The sequence below is a fragment of the Phyllopteryx taeniolatus genome, chromosome 16, assembly GCF_024500385.1.
Source record: "Phyllopteryx taeniolatus isolate TA_2022b chromosome 16, UOR_Ptae_1.2, whole genome shotgun sequence".
Taxonomy (NCBI): domain Eukaryota; kingdom Metazoa; phylum Chordata; class Actinopteri; order Syngnathiformes; family Syngnathidae; genus Phyllopteryx; species Phyllopteryx taeniolatus.
Genome location: NC_084517.1, coordinates 21,926,480 through 21,941,400, shown reverse-complemented (window position 1 = coordinate 21,941,400; position 14,921 = coordinate 21,926,480). Strand labels below are relative to the sequence as shown.

Sequence of the window (14,921 nt, the reverse complement as noted above, 5' to 3'; positions counted from 1 at the left end):
CGAAGATGAAATATCGTTGCTGTTTTTTGGCACCCATACTTTTTGATAACTCCTGCTACAAATTCACGTTTCGCGAGCGCACCGTTAGGGTCACGGGTGAGCAAGAGCCTACCCGCTGACTTTGGGCGAGAGGTCGGCTCCACCCTTGACTTATCGCCAGTCAATCGCAGGGCACATAATAACCATTCACACTCATATTCACACCAAAGGACAATTTAGTCTTCAATGAAGCTAACATGCAGGAAACACGCAAGCACGGGGAGAAAATGCAAAACTCCACACAGGAAGGCTGGAGCTGAGATTCAAACCCTAAACCTCAGAACTGTGCGGCAGATGTGCTAGCCACTAGTCCACCATGCTGCCCCCTTCCAGTACACAGCAGTTATATTTGTTCAAAATATGTAACAAAGTGTGGAAAGAAGGATTTTGTCTTGTCCTGCCCTCTGCTCAGTCTCGGTTGGATAAAGGGTTAAAGAGAAGTTCAATTACATTCATTATACTCATCCAGGTAATGGCTGACGGTAAATCATCCAGGGCCATTATTAGTTCACAGAGGACTATCCACTAATGGCAGAAATTTCCTCCTCCTAATACTGGAAACGACGATAACTAGCTCATAGCCATACCACTGAACATCTTTGTCAAGCTACAGTAACAGTCTAGCGTAAATACATATTGTACTGAGAAGATACAGAGTTGTCACAACGAGCTTGTAACTTCCAGAGCGAGCACCAGACAAAAAGAAAAGGTTCTTACTTTGAGACTCTTCTGCATATTCAAACTAGACAGACTTTGACATTTTTTGTAGGATAACGGCTGGACGCGCCTTTCGGGGCTGTGCCTGAGCACCCCCCGATCGGTGGAATTACGGGAACATTCTGGCGCGCAAAGTAGCAGGTGTTCAAAGTCGCGCAGAGCGAGCGCTGACTGGTGAACTCCTGGCACCAAAGCCTCTGATGCCCCCCACCGGGCTGCGACTACGCTGGTACAGATGGCGACTCATAAACCGTATATAAGGGACAATCAGTCTGTGGTTTGGGGCAATGACCAGGTCAAGAGTCTAGAGATTGTATTTTTTGCAAAGAGATGCTGGTTTCCGCATCATTATTTGAAACAACTTTTGTCGCCATAGCATGCTTTTCCGTCATAACGCTTTGTTTTGCCTCAAAGCTAGCTTAAGTGCCACCGCTCTTCCCGCTATGCAGGCTGACCTTTTCTCAAAGAGTCCCATGGAGGCAAGATGGTCTCCAAGGAGACCAAAGCCCCGACGATCCCCCTACCGCCAACTCTCCCTCCGCCCCACCCACGACTGAGCCCAAGCCCTCAAGAGGAAATACAAATAGGCTTCCCGTTTTTGTCGTACTGGTACACCAACATCTTGATGCAATGGGAGTTGGCCGGTGAGATCCAGGGACTGCTGGTGATGGAGAAATTGTGGCTGGCGTAGAAGGGCTGCGGCTGCTTCCGGCAGTGGACCAGCGCGTGCAGCACGTTGGCCGCCATGGCTCTGAAACGCTTGCTGATGAAGCAGTAGAGGAAGAAGTTGACGCCGGTGTTGAGCAAGGCCAGCATGTTGGCCAGGTCCGTCAGCATGTGCAGCAGGCGTCCGGCGCCCGGCGAGGCCGGAGGCGATGAGTAGAAGTGGTAAAGTATCATGAGGGTGCGAGGCGCCCACAGAACTGCGAAAATGGAGGTGATGGCGAGCAGGATGGCGGTGGTCTTGCCGGTGGAGTAGCCGCGCATACGGAAGCAGCTGCGGCGGCGGCGCAGCTTGCGCACGATGACGGCGTTGAGGGTGAAGAAGACGGCGCAGGGGAGGAGGTAGATGGTGGCGCAGTGGGCCCACACAAGGACGTGTTGGGCCGCGGTTCGACCGTTACTCTCGCCGCCGCCCCCGCTCGCCACGGCGGGCAAGCTGTGCCACAACTCTGGCCACCAGTAGTACGGTGCGGCCGACAGCAGACACCCGACGTAGACGGCGAAAATCACCCTGCGCGTGCGCGCCGGGTAGGAGACGGTGTGGTAGCGCAGCGGGTGGCAAACGGCGATGTAGCGGTCGACGGTGAGGGGCACGGTGATCCAGATGGACGTGTGGATGGAGCAGAACTCCAGCACCTGCACGGCGCTGTTTACGGACGGCGGCAGCGGCGTGACCAGGATGAAGTCCTCCAGTATGAAGTCGACAAAAACAATGAGCAGCAGGACCATGATGTCGGCGGCCGCCAGCGCCAAGAGATAATTGTAGGACGACTTCTGACGACGCAGCACCAGCTGGGACAGGATGACCACCGTCAAGATGTTGGCTGCAGAGGTGGGGTTGTCATGATGATGATGATGATACCAGGTTAGTAGAAAAGACAGGGAATAACGGGAAAGGTTAAAGAGGTGATTGGTAGATGGAGGCGAGGGGGAGGAAGGAAGAAAAGAGAGAATTTGGGATGTTAGTAGGGAGCTACATTTTAGAGGGGCAACATGGTTCTGCAGTACGTACACCCAAGCGACACAAAGGCACATAGATGCTATTTGTTAGCTTCGGCACTCCCCGTGCGTTAGTATAAAGCTAGCGCACCGAAAGACCCACCAAAGAGGTCAAAACATGTCTTAAATAAATTTGACACACCACAGAGAAAAGTGTTTTTAAATCCTTTATTCCTTAGCTCGTGATCTTGTTAGCTCGTGGGCAAGCAAACGTACTAAATGTTTAACTTCCCCTTAAGTGTCTGTTGTGTGGAGCAAGGCTGTGGAATTTTGGGTGGAGCCAATGTCGGTCCGCGAGCCCACTAGCGGCTAATACGTACTAGCCTAGCCGCTAGTAGCAGGCCACTTCGCAGTAGGGCCGTCGGCTCGCTGCGTCACCGCAACAGAGACACTAGCCCAAATGACACCAAACACTTCACGGAAGATGCCTTTTTTTGGGTTGTAGGCATAGCTTGATGGCTACCTTCATGATGTAGTGCTACAAATAAGCTAAGCTATCACTACTAGTTAACTCACAATTCCACCAAATAGCCATATAAGGTGCTCGTTAGTAATATAGCGGGGGAGGGACGACTCATGCTGTTCCCAGGTGACGTCGGCACGAACCCGTTTGAGCACCGCCCCAAAAACATCCGGCCAACTAAGAATGTGACTAACTATCTTGTCCTCCCCCTAATGTTAACCTATGCAAATTCAGTAGTAAAGTCAATGAGTGAGCGATGTGTCTGCCTAGATTTTGTATGAAGCCGTCCCCTCCACGTGCACCTGCGGAAAGCACCAGTCTGCGCCTTTGGCAAAATACTTCAATAGAGGTCAACTAGAAGCAAAACAGAAAGTGGAGATGAATTCAGATGCAGCAAGACATCCTCAGCAGGCCACTGAGTTCACCACAAGCAACATTCCACCTCTGCCAACGGAGCTTCTACACCAAAGAACAAGGACATCCCATCGCTTTGTGCAGTCTTCTCTTTTGTTTTTGCCAGGTAGAGAGAAATCTCCTGAAAGATTTATCACAGCAATAACTTAAAGTGCAGCAGACAGGAGGAGCAGTTTTCTCCGGTGCAGCAAACGATGACCTTGTTTGTTTTTGAAGCCCTCCCATGTCAACTGGCCTCCCGTTTGTGCTCACATCTGCTTGACAATCGCAAGAAGAAACAGTCTGGATTCATTCACTCTGGATAATTGGCACGTGCAGGCTGCGGCAAAAGAGGACGCCCTCAGTACAATGGATTCCCAAAGGACGCTAATATTTATAGGGAATCTCATAAAACCGCACTTTACAGTGTTGCAGCAACATTAACATTTTCTTTAAAGCTGTGGATGATCCAAAGGAAGCTCCTCACTAATATCCCGGAATATCATCTGATCTCGAGACGTTGACTACACGACGTGCATTTTGAGCTGTATTAGCCATTTGAATGGGATAATAACATGTTATTATTTGACCCAGTCACTGATGGAGTAGTGGTCCACTCGCCTGATAGGCTCCGGCGCTCCGTGACCCCAACCAGAATAAGCGGTGTTGAAAATGGATGGATTATTTTCATAATGCATTTTCACAAAATGAACTAATACACGATAATTGCTGTAACATGCAAAGACTGACAACTATGTAGCACTCAATTGTGGAATTCCAGCGTGAAACTGTTTTTCACCAGTTCAGTTTTCAGATTTTTTGGAGCGTGGCTGAAATGGCGCCACGTGACCCACTTCGGAGTCCAGCACGAGTAGCCCCTTCCCCATTTTATAAGAATTATACATAGCTACGCCGACTCCCCGAAAATACAGCTTCCCTTAGGATAGTCTGCTGGTGTGGCCGCTTTAGAGTGCCTCGTTGTCCGCCATGAATATGCGCACATTACATAGAAAAATCTGAAAAGTGAGGCGGGGAGTCCAACTTGACAAGTAGGGCGTGGTACGGGCTTCGGGCTGGCGTGGCCGCTTTAGAGCGCCCCGTTGTCACAGTGTGTAAAAGCCCCACGACGACACGGTGAGATGTATTCCAGCCACCAGAGGCTTTAAGCGGATTTTATTTTGCAAACATGTCAACTGACAGTGGAGCGGGCCGTCGTTTCATCGTGTGAGAGCGGCAAGACGGGCTTCGTAATTCACGATTTTGAAGCCTCATTTTACTGTACATACGATGCGATTTTTTTAAACCATTCAAATTTGGCATTGTTGTTTTCTCTGTGATGAGTCAAATTTCGAAGACATTGTTTTTCTTTTTAACTTTACAGGGACTTTAAATAATCCAACCAATTACAGCGCATCATTTTTTGCGACAAAATGCAATTTAAATTTGATAAGAGCGGGCTAATCTTACTAAAGCTACTTGCAGAACAAATGCCTCTGTTAATAAAACATCGGGTGTTTGTGTTTGTGTCTCATTTTACAGGCATCATATGAAAAAAAAAAATACACAATTCATATTCCGAAATGATGCAAATTGACATGAACAATCCAAACACAATATCGGAAATAACTTGAACCTTCCTGTACTCAAAAGTGCTGTTGCAGCACGACGCCAATCTTTTTACAGATGAAGATGCATTTTGACATTGATTTGCATTCCGGCATCAAATGCACTTCGCTGAGTGTGTGTGTGTGCGTGTGTGTGTGTGTGCGTGCGCGCGCGCGCGTGTGTATCCCTGTGGTCCCGCCCTCTGTTTGGTATTAGAACCGAGATCGGATTAAAAGCGGCCATCTTCAAGTCTACGACATCGCACGTCACAGCCGCGATCAGCTAATTCCAAATGACCAATGCGGCACCAGTTACAATGTCCTTGTCAGACTGGAGACACACACAACCGCACGCACACAGGACAAAAATGACGATCACGAGACATGCGGCAATCCTTTAACGTGGAAACCAGCAGCAGACATGAAGCCAAACGTACGCGACAACACACACACACACACACACACACGTTAAATTGCTCTCAGGTGAACCGGTCAGTGATTGCGTGATTGATTGTTTGTCTTCATCAACAGGTCATTGTTTTTTTTTTCCCCATCTGCTTATTCGCTTTCAATTCAAAGAGCTCCACCGTTCGATTGGCCTTCGAACCGGTCGAGACAGAGGACGACGACGAAAAAAGCAAACTTCCTCGTCGTCTTGATTAGTTTTGACGCTCGACATCAGCTCGGAAGTCATGCGAGCGAAACTTACATTTGGATTCGATTTAAGGAGACCAGCCGCAACCTGAAGGCATCGTGCAATAGGGATGTTGTGTTTTTTTTTTTTTTTAACACGAGCGTCCCTCAGTTAAATGTAATTCTCAAAATGGTCAACAACAGCTTGACACTTGCGCCACTGACACTTACAGGACTTAACTGGATTAGTTTGAACAGTGGAAAATAGCTTGAAACGTACGCTACCGACAAGACTTAAGGGGAACAGTAACGACCTGCACTGCTAATGTGATAGCATTATATTTAGCATTAGCATTGCAGGTCCGCGGGCAGTTCAAATGCTTTGCCAGGTGCTTTCTTTGCCTTTTGAGCTTTGCTAAGCCAACTGGAATTTCTGAAATAACTCTCATTAATGTCCCAATTTGTAGTTTAGCTGATAGTAGGCATCGACTGTCTTTTCGTACGCTTCGGTTTCTCCAAGAAGAATGATCTTAATTGGATGCGTCCCAGTTGGCAGCTCAGACTCGACCGTTTTCAGATGAGCTCTATTAAAAATCCTGCACAATAGCGCTGACCTTTAATCCGAGAGCTCGCTTTCTCTAATCCGCCTGCCAATTATCGCACTCTGGCCGCCAAACTGCCAGTCGGAGACCGAGAGCTGCGGGGAATTGTTGACGGCCGCCGGGCTTCAGGTATTACTCCGCCCGGGCTCCCCTGCCTCGGACAAAAGAGATTCACGGCCAGTCTGACATTTCCATTTCGCCGTGGCTCGCTGGCACGCGGCTTCCCGATTCATTTCAATGAACGATGTCGCCCGTGCGGTCACGGGGGAGGCGGCCCGGGCGCAGATGAAAGCGCTCGCCATTCCGCAGGCGCGAGGTGCCAAACAACGGGCTCGTCTCGAGGGGGGGCATCCAGGCACGGCTGAACATGCAGTTGAAGCATGTGCGAGGGAAACATAGGAACGAGGCTAAATTTATATTTACAAGAAGATAACGTGAGGTCACTGGGTTTAGTCATATCGTTTCATGAATATTATTAATAAGACATTCAAATTTTACACCCATCTGCTGCCTATGTGGGAATTTTACCGTTATAGTGGTACAACTATATCGAGTAGCAGGGAAATATCCAACGAGAATTATGCATTCATCCAATTGTATGCTTGCCGCTGTATATTATCACAAGTATGAAATGAGAATTAGGTGCTTATCTCATTGCATATTTGCCATACTTATATTTGCACACCACTCCAGATAGCTATAGCCTAGCAGCCTGGGATGAGTTCTTGTGAGTGCGCGAGTCGAGTCAGACGGCACTGAAACTGATGAATTGAATTTCCATGATTATCCACGAGGGTTGATTGCGAATGTGAACAAATCAGGAGCACATAGACAAGTATTGCGTTCGACCTTGGGGGAGAAGAGGCGGCTGGCGTGTGCGCGCGCGCACTCGGACACACGCGCGCACACACACAGAACTCCAAAATGTCCCCATCTGTAGCCGCAGGTAATAAGAGGGTTGTCTCCAGCTGAGAGGCCATCAGAACGGCCGGTGGGACAGATAATAGGATGCCGTGTGTGTTTATTTGTGTGCTTTTGCGCACACGTGTGTGAGCGTGCGTTTGCATAGGTCACCCCTTTGTGTCTATTTACCTGCGAGTGCTTTTTGTTGCCCCCCCCCACCCTCCCGCCGAGGCGCCGCTGCCGTTGTTTAGCGAGGAAAGGCGACGGCGCAGCACGAGTCCCCGGGCCGCGGAACCCGGCTGACTCATCCTCAGCAGTAAAGCGCCGAGTTCGCACCGCTGGTGTCGAAAAAACAAACACGGCGCGCCGTTAACCCTCGGCGACCTGTCGGCGAGGCAAAACGTGCCAGACGCACGGCACAGTGACTCCCAACCGATACGTTCCAAACACACCCGTAATCGGTGAAAATCAAAAATCTAAGTCAGCTAGCTTAGCCAGCGTTATATATTGTCTTTCTTTCCAGCACAGCTGGGACCAAGTCATTGCGTTGCAAGTCACAAGTCAGTCTCGAGTCCCGACTCAAGTCCCAAGTCGAGACAGGCAAGTCCACGGCTTTGAAAGTCAAAGTCTAGGACTCGGGACTCGAGACTGACCGACCGCTGACTCGCAAAGCAACGACTCGGGCCCACCTCTACTTTCTACCGAAGGCGCGCAAACTCTCGCTTCGGACTTGCCCGTGAATTGTAAAAACCCATCCAAAACGATTGTTCGAGAATCGTCCGTGCAGCGAGGCGACGCCGCAGTCATCGAGCTTTCCCCGGGGGCCTGAACATCGCCGATGCTACCCGGGAGATAGACACCCCCGCTGCCCCCTTCAACAATTGCCAACTGAAGACTGATAAGAGTGCAGGAGGAAGTAGACATGAAAAGGGGCTGGGGTGTGTTAAAAAGAGAGGAGGGGGTGGAAAGATGCAAAGAGATACGGATGACAATGACAATGCGGCGGCAACACACACACGCACACACACACAGAGAAGGGCTGAATATCAAAGGGGGCTTTAAAGGTCGCATGCACTTTGTAATGATGACAAGCCCTTTTTTTCCTCAGCACCTTTTGTCTCCTTTAAGTGTCAGAGCGGACGGGAAGCAGGGCCACACTCTTCCCGCGTTGGCCCCGAACAAAAAAAGCAGGCGCACATCACAGCTGCAAAGCTTTCATCTTAACGAAAGAAAAAAAAAAAACGACAACATGACATAAGCTCGTGTGCGATCGGGGACGTTTCCCTCCTGTGAGGGAAAGCGTGACGTTCTTAACGAAGAAGAGAGATGCAAGAAGACACGTTTCCTCACAGGGATTCGCCCTGACGCACTTATTATTTCTGCATATTTGATTCCGGAAGGTCCGCCGGACCGGGACAAAGAAAAGCGGCGGTTGGAAAAAGGCCGACGTTCCATTTATTCATCCGCACCAGGAAAACCCGATTCATGATACGAAACAAATATCTGTGACAGAAAATCTAAAGCGGCTCATTCGCTGAATGAGTGAATTTCAATGAATGAAACTTTTTTGTGAGTGGGTGAATGAGTGAGTGTATCCTTTTATGGTGTTTGTGAGTGACTGGGTGACTCGTGAGTGTAAATTGTGCGCACTGTGAGGGAGTGAATGTATCTACGGCAAATGTACGAATGAGCGAGTGAGAAAATATGATGAACTGCGTGCAAAAATGGTGTGAGCGAGATGTTTTCAAAATGAGTGTGAGACGATCTGTGTGCGAGTGTGTCAAAAATAGAAAGACGAGCGCAAAGGTAAAACGGAAGTCGGCCGATTTGCCCGGTTGAAATATTGATGTTCGGCGATGTTCGCGTCCCCTTTAGCGCTCGCACAACGCGATCGCTAGCGTTTGCGACAGAGACTCACCCGACTTAATCCCCTTGTTCGTGGCCGCCACTCTCCCGTCGCAAAGATAGAAAGCGACGCGACGCAACTCTGCCACGTACATCACAATCCATATTGAAGTATTCACGTTTCGCTCCCTGATGCTGCGCTGCATGCTAGAGTTTTTGTTTGAAAAGAAAGCCAAAGGAGCCAATGAGGCTCGCCCCGGAACCGGCGACAGTTTGCCGCCGCTGCCTTTTGCTGTCAGCTGTTCAAACAACGCGAGCATCAACAGCGCCGCAGATTTCGGCCTTCAAACACTCCCCACACACCTCCTTTGCCCTCGTGTGTGCGCTGCGCGGCTTATCTAGCGCGCGACGTGTCCCGATTGCACACCGGACACCGCTCGCTCTGGCTTTCGTCGATTTCAATCGATATTGATTTTCTCGCTCCAGCAGCAGCAGCAACAACAACAACAACAACAACCGCAACAATGACAACACCTTGGCCTCCTTTTCATTCCCTTCCCATTAGCGGCCGCTCCCTCGTCCCCCACAAACACACGCGCGCGCGCCCTCACGCCGCTGACGATTGGCAGATCAATAACCTAAACAGAAAATCAATGAGGGCGATCACTTCATTAAGCGGCCCGGACTTCCAAGTAAGGATCGGGGGGGGGGGGAGTGTTAAGCGCTCCACGTCCCTGACCTTTCACCCCCCCTGATGTGGGCGGACAAGCTGGAAATTGGCGGCTGGACACTTGAGCAAGTCACCGACATGAACACAAAAAAAAAAAAAGATGGCGACTGACGGAGGTTACGGGTAGAAAACAACGAGGCCAAGGAACAACCTTTTTCCTACAACGTGACAGAATCCTTGCCAACTACAGTTCAGTTGTATTTCCCTTTAAAGTTCAAAACATTTGCGTTTAATTTGTAGAAATTGCTCGTTTTAAACATTTATTTCGGTACAATTTTTCTTTTTTCTTTTCCGTGCAATACATTTGAATTGTGTCATTATCAAAGTATCGTAAAGTTTCGTATAACTATATAAATATATCATGTTCCGACTGTGTCAGAAGAGTTCCAGGACTGCTGTTTTTTACGTGATATTTTTTAAATCCAAGCCACAACATTTTTCAACAACGTCATGGAAATTTGCATGAAATGTAACTCTTGTTATGTGCCCTGCAATTGGCTGACGACCAGTTCGGGGTGTGAAGATAGCTGGGATGGGCTCCATTCCGCTCGCGACAATCTTCATCCAATCCCCCTCGGGCGGCTTTTTGTAAAGACACAAGTTGCGATAGCAGCTGCAGCTTTGCGAGGAGTACGCGATGCTGCACGGCGGCGGCGCTGTTTGCTGTGGCGAGCGAGTACAGGCAAGAAGAAGAAGAAGAAGCGCGGTAACGTCATTGATTAAAAAGGTGACAATTGGTCTCAGCTGCCGTCTGCAGGTTGCTCTTCCTCTCGTCTTTTGGCGCAGAGGTGCAACTTGACTGCTTCGTCGCTTATTAATCGCTCTTCTCTTTTCCGATGGCAAAATTCCAGTCTGGCTGTCCTTGATCTCTTTTGGCGCGTTCGCGCTCGCTTGTCACGCAATAATCATTTCCCGCTACTTGACGCCACGTAATCCCATTTCCCGTCACCCTCAGCCGCCCTTACGTCGGCGCGATCGACGTGACCTCCCTAAAAAGGTCAGATGCGACACCCAGCATTCGATTATCCCCCTTGAATGCACAACCCTCTGCAATTGGGAGAGCACATGTGAGAGCTCATCTCCAGATTGCGTCGTAACCAGAAAGCCTTGTCAGTTGACGCAACGAGAAACGTGAAACGCGGGGTCCCCGCGAAGCTAACAGCCGCGATCGATCGTCGGCGCGCGGAACGCTCATGAAACATTTATGCGCCCGGCCGGAGAGCGACGAGCGGCGTCATAATGATTGAATGAGTTGCACCGGCTGCCGCCAAGTATCAGCCCGCCGCACTCAAGCCGGCCATTAATTCAGACAACTGTTGCGGGATGCCATTACTCTCTCGGGTTACGCTGATTAAACAAACAGCCGGCCGCCGTCGCGTTTGGCGCGATGGAATAAAACGCTGGCGACAGAGGCGATTGTTCCTGCGGCATCTTGGGAGGAATAACGATGGAGATGTGAAAAGGGGGCTTTAACTTGTGCACAAAAGAACTCCTGTTCGGCACGGGCAGACAAAATTGCCTCGTTAATGTCGCGCTGCGGCTTGAATCCGGAAACGTCCGACTTCCGGACCGAAAGAGACGACTTTGAAGTTTAAGTCGTAATTGAAATGCCATTCATCGAGAATGGACAGAAAGAAACTGGCTTCGGTGTAATTGCGGAGATTCCGACCTGGAACGTCTGAGTGTGAGGCAGTCCTGCCGACTCCAATATTCCACTGAACCCTGAAATTCAATCACAGGTCTCTGCTTCTGACCATTGACCAACATCCGACAATGATGTCATTTCCAAAATGGCTGACAGGAAGAGGTCAGACATAAACGAAACATCGCTCTCGGGATGAACTGGAACGGCTGTCGGTACTCGGCGGGCCCGACGATCCCGATTTGGAACCGCGCCCGATTGTACACCTCTTCCGTCCGTCCGTTTTCGACACGCGGCTCGCCCGTCCCAGGTGACTTTGGGCGAGAGGCGGGTACGCACCCCGGACTGGTTGCCAGCCGATCGCAGGGCACATTTAGACACGCGCGTTCACACCTATGGACAATTTGGAGTCTTGAATGAACCTTGGAATGCGGGAGGAAACCGGAGTACCCGGAGAAAAGCCACGCAAGCGCCAGGAGAACTGGCGAACTCCACACGGGAAGGCCGGAACCACCGACCGAATGTCACCGTGAAATGAACGACGACGGCGTCCTGAAAATGTGGGAAATCTGCGCCAAATTGTAGCAAAAACAAAAGAACGACGCGATAAACTTACGCTCGTCGGCCGAGCCGGTGAGAACAAAAAGCTTTTGTGATTTTTATGACGAACTGGCTGCGCCGTCTTCCTCTTTCATCTGACCTCCACACGGACGCAACACTTCGCTTCGGGTAACCTTTCGCAGATCGCGCCATGCAAGCGACTCGCCGAGTCAAATACGCCTGCGAACGAACTGATCGGCGTGAATTCATCGGCTGCGAACGCTGACTTGTCGCAGAGGTCAAAGCTGAGCTGAGTGAAAATATTTCACGCCATGTGAAAATATTCTGCTCTTGGAGGTGATGGGGCGATTTTTTTTTGGGGGGGGGGGGGGGGCTTCCTGCAAGCTTGAACTTGACATCACGGTCACGTTTATTGAAATCTTTCTTCTTTCATGCGAATGCTGACCGTAACGACAGAGCGTCAAAGTATTCAGACGCATGCGCATGTGATTGCCACAAGGTCAGTCTGACACGCGCGCGCGCGCACGCTCACTCACACACACACACACACACACACACACACATCAAAATCAACTTTGGAAGCCACGTGCAAGCCGCACATAAGACTCGTGCGCACGTTTCTCACCCGGCAGGCCCAGACACAGCAAGACGCTGTAGTAGACGACGGGCAGCGGCCCGAGGGGGCACCCCGGGGCCGCTGCCCAGGGATGCTGCCCGACGCGCCAGCTGCTCCCGTTGGGGGTGGCGACGGGGAAGATGTGGCTGTGCTCCATGGCCGCGTCCTCTTCCTCAGCCGCGCTCGGTGTCGAGAAGCCGGACGGCGCCGGCAAACTGCTCGGCGACCTCCGCTCGCCGTCCGCCGGTCGGTCGGTCGGTCGCTGGCGGGCGCGCGCGCGCGGACGCGTGTCGGGAGGTAAGCGGGGAAAGGAGCCGATGGAGGTGAGACGAGACGGAGGCGGGACGTGGTGGGATGCGAAAGGTGAGATGTGCCGGCGGATGAGGGAGGAGGAAGGAGGAGAGATGAGTGCGAGTGCGAGGGGAGGGGAGGGGAGGATGCTGCGTGAGTGTGCGACGGAGGAGAGTATTGTTGGGAGAGCGAGGAGAGAGAGAGAGAGAGAGAGAGAGAGGAGGAACGAGGGAATGTGTGAGAAGGGAAGACACGTGACGAGTGAACGTGGAGAAAGATGGAGTGGAAGTTAGCATCGGCCGGTAGCGTCGCCGGTCACATGGAAAAGTTTTTAAACCAACCCCCAAAATTATTGAACAGTCAGGGATAAATCATCACTCAGCGTTTCCAAGGTTGGTTCCCCCTGAAAAAAGGAAAAAACAATCCCAAAAAAATGTAAAAACATTTTTTTTTTAAATGTAATATTCTTTTATAAAAAAAAAAAAAACATGCCAAATCATTTAAAGCCCCCCCCCCCCTCCGAGTGCTGGACAGGTCGAACATTTCCAGCAATCGGAGCAGTCGTGGGTGTGGAAAAAGGGCGGGAATCTTGACGGCGCCAAGGCACTCATTTTACATTCCAAAAATCTATGGATACTGAAATAATGGGAAGATTAGATTGACATGGCAACACTCAAAGGCTGCAATCGCATTGGACAACAAAATGAAAGACTGGTAGCAGTGCGGCCAAGAGAAATGCTATGAAAGGAAGTCTATTGGGAATAAAAGAAAACAATTTCAAGGGGGGGGAAAAAATGTAAGTTGTAGGTCAGCGCTTTTGATTTTGCCTCTGAGGTCAGCAGAGAAGGTCGCGCTGAGCGTGGAAGCGCTGGCGTACGGAAACGATAATAACGCCCATCTCACATGATTTCTGCAAACGAGCACCAGGCAAGAAGAAAAAGGCGAGAGGGTGCAAGTGTGTAAAGGGAGGAGTGAGGAAAGGAGTGCGTCACGTGCACTCACACCTCCTCTCCGATAATTTCGCTTCAGGGGACTGGGGCACCGCGATTAAGACTTAAATAAATAATGTCCAGCTGGCGTTAATTGGTATGGATTTCCCCCCCCAAAAAAGGAAGAAATGTCCAAAAGTGGGACAGAGCCTCGGCCCGCTCACCGCGACTTAATGCGACATTCTCGCTGGCGCATGTCCCCAAAACAACGCGATTACACACAATTTTGTGGCTCTGCGATGGAGGCGTGATCGCATCGTGTGCGTTCGATGTTTAGCCTTTATTTGTATTTAACTTTTGTCCGAAGACACCAGCCATAAAGAAAACCAAACTTTAGCCAGTTCAGCTTCAAACAATGAGGTCATCAAATGTAGTCATGTAGCGTACACGGTCAGTCAGCTAACCTGTTTTCCGGGTTTTGGTCACATGACGTTCCGCATACGGCCGATAAAAATTGTTCCCACAGAACAGGGAAAATATATTCCCATGAGTATTGTTGGATGCTCTGTTTGTATGCGTCGCTGCGCCGTATGTGTTGAAGTAGCAGTAGTGTCAAATCTATGCTAATTTTCTATGGCGTCTCACATGATGCAGTATGCTAGCACTAGGCTAGCTGACTTTGATTAGACAAAATAATTGGGTTGAACCTTTAAGTGTTGGAACATACGATGCTAAATTCTCTTTTGTTTTTACGTGTCAGCTTTACAGTAAACTTCAACCGGGCGTGACAATTAAATAGCTTGAAGCAAGCACGCTGTGCCTCTTATTTGGAGGACTATGCGACTGAGTCTTCTTTTCGTTTTCTCAAAGAGATGTTATCCATTATTCTCACGTTTCATGACAGCGAGAGAGTGAGGAGAGCTACTAAGGAATATTTTTTTTTTGAATGTGTTTTATTAAATATAAATGTGTTTAAAGTACTTTAAATAATAAAAATGCCTAAGATCACTCTATATTACGGTTGGGTCCGGAACAAAATCTCTGCAATAAACAGCGTAAGGTGTAGCACACAAATAGCCATGGCGATAAGGCCATCGAGAGCTGCCATTGTTGTCAGTGCGTGTTTAATCATAAGAGTCGCTGACAGCAATGTTTGACATCCTAATATGCAGCAACTCCAAATGCAAGCTGATAACTCAAATCATCCGGATTTTTGTCGCGCAGACAAAAA

General features: G+C 49.8%; 1 protein-coding gene across 1 annotated transcript; it reads right to left on the bottom strand.

The window, feature by feature from the left end:
• Positions 1–1,323: 1,323 nt before the first annotated feature.
• gpr139 (G protein-coupled receptor 139) lies at positions 1,324–13,256 on the bottom strand. The gene is made up of 2 exons (XM_061749211.1): positions 12,480–13,256; positions 1,324–2,303 (listed from the first exon to the last, which is right to left on the bottom strand). Exons 1-2 carry the CDS (start codon positions 12,625–12,627, stop codon positions 1,324–1,326), a joined length of 1,128 nt encoding a protein of 375 aa, XP_061605195.1. The 5' UTR covers positions 12,628–13,256.
• Positions 13,257–14,921: the final 1,665 nt, after the last annotated feature.